The 6,050-nt window shown below is 42.3% G+C and overlaps 1 protein-coding gene across 4 annotated transcripts; it reads left to right on the top strand.

Annotated features, from left to right (window-relative positions):
* The first annotated feature begins 1,228 nt into the window (after positions 1-1,228).
* Positions 1,229-5,128, top strand: LOC311107588 (RNA-binding motif protein, X chromosome-like). Of its 4 annotated transcripts, none has more exons than XM_084150097.1 (9): positions 1,229-1,317; positions 1,974-2,099; positions 2,616-2,722; positions 2,820-2,979; positions 3,198-3,311; positions 3,407-3,521; positions 3,649-3,780; positions 3,866-3,951; positions 4,509-5,128. In XM_084150097.1, the coding sequence occupies exons 2-9, from the start codon at positions 1,991-1,993 to the stop codon at positions 4,820-4,822; spliced, it is 1,137 nt and encodes a 378-aa protein (XP_084006223.1). In that variant the 5' UTR covers positions 1,229-1,317; positions 1,974-1,990; the 3' UTR covers positions 4,823-5,128. The 4 variants fall into 4 exon arrangements, with proteins under 4 accessions (XP_084006223.1, XP_084006221.1, XP_084006224.1 ...); XM_084150095.1 differs by having other exon boundaries at positions 3,171-3,311; XM_084150098.1 differs by lacking the exon at positions 1,229-1,317 and adding an exon at positions 1,764-1,857.
* Positions 5,129-6,050: the final 922 nt, after the last annotated feature.

The following is a 6,050-nucleotide window of genomic DNA, read 5'->3' as shown; positions in this document are numbered from 1 at the left end:
TAATGATGTTATTATACCTACTTTAATTTATAATGTCAGATTTGGTTTCCTAATGTAGTATAGAAATGTTGCATTTTTGTACAATAATTTGATTATTATGGAAACATATTTCATACACAACCATACGGCCCAGTACATCACTGGGGCCAAGCTTCCTGCCATCCAGGACCTCTATACCAGGCGGTGTCAAAAAACTCCAGCCAAAATTGTCAAAGACTCCAGCCAACCTAGTCATAGACTGTTCTCTCTGCTACCGCACGGCAAGCGGTACCGGAGTGCCAAGTCTAGGTCCAAAAGACTTCTCAACAGCTTCTACCCCCAAGCCATAAGTCTCCTGAACAGCTAATCATGGCTACCCAGACTATTTGCACTGCCCCCCCACCCCCACCCCATCTTTTTACGCTGCTGCAACTCTGTTAATTATTTATGCATAGTCACTTTAACTCTACCCACATGTACATATTACTTCAACTACCTCAACTAGCTGGTGCCCCTGCACATTGACTCTGCACCGGTACCCCCCTGTATATGTACTCCTGTGTGGCGCAGTGGTCTAAGGCACTGCATCGCAGTGCTAACTGTGCCACTAGAGATCCTGGTTCGAATCCATGGGCGGCGCACAATTGGCCCAGGGTAGGGGAGGGAATGGCTGGCAGGGATGTAGCTCAGTTGATAGAGCATGGCGTTTGCAACGCCAGGGTTGTGGGTTCGATTCCCACGGGGGGCCAGTATAAAAAAATATGTATTCACTAACTGTAAGTCGCTCTGGATAAGAGCGTCTGCTAAATGACTAAAATGTAAATGTATATATAGCCCCCCTACTGTTATTTTATTTTACTTCTGCTATTTTTTTCTCAACATTTTTTGTTTGTTGTTGTTTTATTTTACTTTTTTATTAAAAATAAATGCACTGTTGGTTAAGGGCTGTAAGTAAGCATTTCACTGTAATGTCTGTACCTGTTGTATTCGGCGCGTGTGGCCAATACAATTTTATTTTATTTTATTTGAAATGTTGTTGTTTTTTAAACTACCCCTCTGTAGTCTTTTTGAATGAGATTACATTGTACAAGCAATCTTTGAAATTAGTTAATTCTAAACAAGCCGTATGTCTTTATAATAACTTTTGCACACTGATCCCTGATTAGAAAACGTTGTCTTTGTTTTGTTTATTTGTTTAATTTTTATTCACGTTTTTTCTAGTTGTTCGTCGTTAGAACAAGTTTTATGACGCGTGATACCACGTGATCAGTGTACGTTTCATTCGTCGTTTCGCATTTTCCTGGAGGAGGCTCGAGCGCGTCGTGCAATTATTAAAAGGTAGGTGTTAGACACTTTTCAAATGTATTGAGTGCACAATGGCGCGTCTGTTTTGCAGATATTAAACAGCCAACACACTTTAATGTTTTATAAAAACCCGCTTAACGATACATTTATGCACGCAGATATGTTTCATGTACCAACACAACGGCTAGCCAACCAGTCGCCATTTTGAGCTTTGTTGAATGAATCCACAGTTTCGTTTTTTTTTTCTTGTTAATTTACTAAATGCACTTGAACTGACAATTTCCCCACTTGGTTATTTTATTGTTAACTTGCCAGTTTGTAACGTGGCTTATTTGTTAGGTAGTTAACATAACTGATATCCTGGCTGGAAGGAATAGCCAGAGATGTTTGGAAATGCTAGTTAGCTTGTCATTCATTCCACTTTCGACGCCATTTTGTGCTGTTAAAACGTAACGTTCTAATGTACAATGTCATTGTAGGTAAATGTGTCGTACTTGAACAGCAAGTCACCACGTAGATCTGAATTAAATATTAATCTAACCAAGATGGCTAACTGCATTTTTCGAAAACGAGGTCAGGACAAGTTTTCACAAATATGCCCTAGTCCAAGCATGCACATTTGTTTCACAAACAGCGTCGATCTGGTGGACCTTCATGTCAAAACTAACAGTACTCTTTTCTCTTAATAGCTTAAACCGAGTCAAATATGGCAGAGGCTGATCGACCAGGGAAGCTCTTCATTGGTGGCCTGGACACTGAAACTAACGAGAAGGCCCTTGAGAAGTATTTCAGCAAATATGGCAGAATAGTAGAAGGTAAAAAAATGTTGGTTAACAATCAATACTTAAAAAGATGTTTGCTAACTCAAGAGTCCAACTAAATGGATTGCCATTGCATGGTAATAGTTATGTCCCTTGCTATTGTATGAGGGCAGATTCAAGAGTACATTTTACCAAGCTGCAATGTCTCGATTCCTTTAGTGGATAAACTGTTATGATTAAGTCAAGTGTGAGCAATTCCGTTAATAACCAAATGGTTTTGATCAGCAATGGGCTGGTAAAACACACCAGTACCTGGAGTGGCAGGTAGCTTAGTGGTTAAGGGAGTTGTGCCAGTAACCGAAAGGTCGCTGGTTCTAATCCCCGAGCCGACTAGGTGAAAAAACTGTCTGTGCATTTAACCCTAATTGCTCCTGTAAGTCGCTCTGGATAAGAGCGTCTGCTAAATGACTAAAATGTAAGAAGTAAAGAGTATCAGTTCAGATTTATATTTTGTAACTTAGGACACTTCCTGTGTGAGTACTACTTAAGTAGACATTTCTTTCTTTCCAGTTCTGTTGATGAAAGACCGTGAAACGAACAAATCAAGAGGGTTTGCTTTTGTGACCTTTGAGAGTCCAGCAGATGCAAAGGATGCTGCGCGTGAAATGAATGGGAAGGTAAACCGTTGTGTATTGTTTTTATTAACTTAAATGACCCTAACTTCTGTAGATTGTATACGTTTCTAATGAAAAATGTAATCTATTTACTTCTCAGTCGCTTGATGGTAAGCCAATTAAGGTTGAACAAGCTACAAAGCCTCAGTTTGAGTCAGCAGGCAGACGTGGCCCACTCCCCATGCGCGGCCGTGGTCCCCCTAGAGGCCCTCGAGGATCTAGAGGAGCACCAAGTGGAATGAGGGGTCCACCATCCAGAGGTACCTTTACAAAAGTACTCACAGGGGTTGTTATATTGGGCATTTATGCAAAGTCTTATTGTAAAACCACCTAAATTGGAATAAGTACATAGGCTATGAAACTGTGGCATTGATGTCTTTTGAATTGACTTTTCAAATTGTTTCAAGTTCTGAGCTTGCCATTAATATTTGCATTTCTTGTCTGCCAAAAGACTACTATGATAACGTAGGGATTGTAGAACCCTTTTTCAAAGGGATTTCCTCCAGAGGCCCCCCACCACTGAAGAGGGGACCTCCGATTCGTAATGGAGGCCCCCCACCGAAGAGACATGCTTCTTCTCCGATGGGCAGACGTAAGTGTGAGGACCTCTTGAACATATTGCTATGAGGACTGACTAAGCATGTAGTGCCACAGACTTATGATTACATGGGATCTTGTTTTCTTTAGCTCCCATGTCAAGGGACAGGGACCCCTACGGCCCACCCCCTCCCCGCAGAGAGTCTATGTCCAGAAGGGATGATTACCCATCACCAAGGGATGAATATTACAGCACAAAGGACAGGTGGGTGTGCCCGTTCAACAAATATCTCACTACCAGTTTGTGGTTGGTTACACATTCTGAATGTAAGTTCTTAGAAAATCTGTCACATTGCTTGTTTACACAAGTACCATGTTTTCCCATTTGACAGCTATTCTAGCCGGGAATATGTGAGTTCCAGGGATACAAGGGACTACGCACCAACACCAAGGGACTATCCGCCAAGGGATTATCCCCAATCCAGTTCCCGCGATGAATATGGGTCAATGTCAAGGGGCTACAGGTATGTTTGACTTGTGACTCTAAAGATTGGCTTAGGTTTACGTTGGCATGAATGTGAAGTAACGTTACACCATTCCTTTCACCAGTGATGGTTATGGGGGAGGCCGGGAACCCAAAAGCTATATGGAGCGCCCTAGTGCAGCCTCTTATCGAGAGCCCTACGATGGTTACGGTAAGATTGACCACTTAAATGTAATGGAGAAAAGTTGCTCTAGTCTCACAACCTGCTCAATGTGGCCCTGGGAGCTGGTGACCGTATATGCATCACAAGAGTCGATGGAAACGTCCAACAAAGCTTCTTGACCAGTCATTGTTCGTTCGACAGTGTCACAGAGTAATCCCTCAAGGAATCATGCACATAAGTCTGTTTTTTGGGGGTGAAACGACCCTCACAAAACCATCAAGACCTCACTGAAAAACCGCGTGACCAATGTGCGACTCGAACAACTGGAATTCTAAAAGGAAAAGGCAGCTACTCAACAAAACATGGCATGCTGAAAGGGGTTTCATTGCGTATTTTATGTTCCCCTAAGCTTGGATAAATAATCGGCCAAAGCACCTAAATGTTCAGTGTAAAGTTTTGTTCAGATCCCTAGCATATTGGAGATTTAAACCTATAGTTACAATTGATAGTCATTAAGAAATACTCACGGAAAAGATTGGCTCATAACAATTCAGCAAAGTGTGTGAAGTGAAACTTGCCAATTACCTGACCCATTGACCCTGCAGGTAACTCACGCAGCGCCCCACCCTCAAGGGGCCCACAACCATCCTACAATGGCAGTGGCGGAAGCAGTCGCTATGACGACTATGGCAGCAGTTCCCGGGATGGCTATGGCAGTCGTGAAAGTTACCCCAGCAGTCGGAGTGAACCATACCCTCCTAGCCGTGGTGAGCGAATGGGCAGGCAGGAGCGGGGGCCAGCACCCCCAATCGAGAGAGGCTACCCTCGTGAAGCGTACAGTGGCTCAAGTCGCGGGGCGCCCCGTGGCGGCCGCGGTGGCAGCAGAGTCGATAGAGGAATTGCCCGCAGCAGATACTGAGATGGACTTGGATATGACATCAGAGCTATCGTTACACAATGCCTGCTCATTCACTACTTGTATAGTGAGACGAAAAAAATACTAGGGATGTCAAATTCCATGGACAAGCTTAGGTTTTGAGCTGTTTAACTTCAGCCTGTCAATTTATTTTTGTTTTAAGTGTTAAAATTACTTGTTTTATATTTCCCCGGCCCATGTGATGGTACCGTTGCCAAGTGATGAGTGTTTAGTTTTTGTACATTTAGTGCTGTTATGTCCTGCTATACCCTTGGATATGGCTTTCGTACACTAATAAAGTTTTTAACCAAAGACCTTTCGCAACGCTAATGGATTTTCAGAAAGAGACCAGAAACTGACATGAATGTACACCCATTGCCCATCGCACAACTACAAGTTCTGTCCACTATAGAGCTCAATTGATATGCAGACAACTGTGAAGCTTGTAGATAACACTTAACAGTCCTGTACTTTCAGTTGTCCAACCGGTTGTCTGAGGACAAAGCAAATGTCACTTTCCAAACTCTTTATCAGTGTAGTTTTCTCTCAGTGGATATGGCTCCATCACCATAAAGCCGAACAATGCTGGCTTGCAACGACCTAACCAAAGAAAGACCCCAACAACCAAACGCAAGAGTCTTTTCAACACGACTGATAGTGTCAACAGCTGGTAAGCAAAGCAAACCTTTTTGTTTCTCGTCTGTGAAATTAATTTAATGACCGTAAATTAGTCTCTCCTCAAATGGTGGTGTGCGAGCGACTGAGTGCCCCAGGGAATGAAATGAAACGATGCCGTTAATTGAATTTGTTTATGTAGTCTTATCTCGTCAACCAAATTGATTGCAGCAACTTAAGGAATTACATTTCGATTGATAAATGATGACTTTGCCACTAAACCTAGGTTAAAGGTCAATGGCTAACTTGTCAACAATGTGCAGAATCACAAAAGGAGATCACCTTTGCCGGAGACAATTTTTTTTTTTCTCCAACAAATTAGTTTATTTTTATTTTACTAAGGGGCAATGTTCATAAGAAATCTTAAGATGTTTTTGTGTACCATGGATTTAATTTTCAATTTTTAGTAAGTGGCATAGTCAAAGCTCATCTTGTCACAAGCATGCCGATTCTCACAAATGGAGACAACTTGGAAGACCAGCCACGTCCTAACAACCAAACTGGAAAGTGAATGGGAGCGAGAAAATCAAATCGGACCATTTACTTATTTACAAGG

Source organism: Coregonus lavaretus (genome assembly GCF_964263955.1).
Source record: "Coregonus lavaretus genome assembly, chromosome: 32".
Classification (NCBI taxonomy): domain Eukaryota; kingdom Metazoa; phylum Chordata; class Actinopteri; order Salmoniformes; family Salmonidae; genus Coregonus; species Coregonus lavaretus.
Note: the sequence above shows the minus strand (reverse complement) of the source record. Positions and strands in the feature narration are given on the sequence as shown.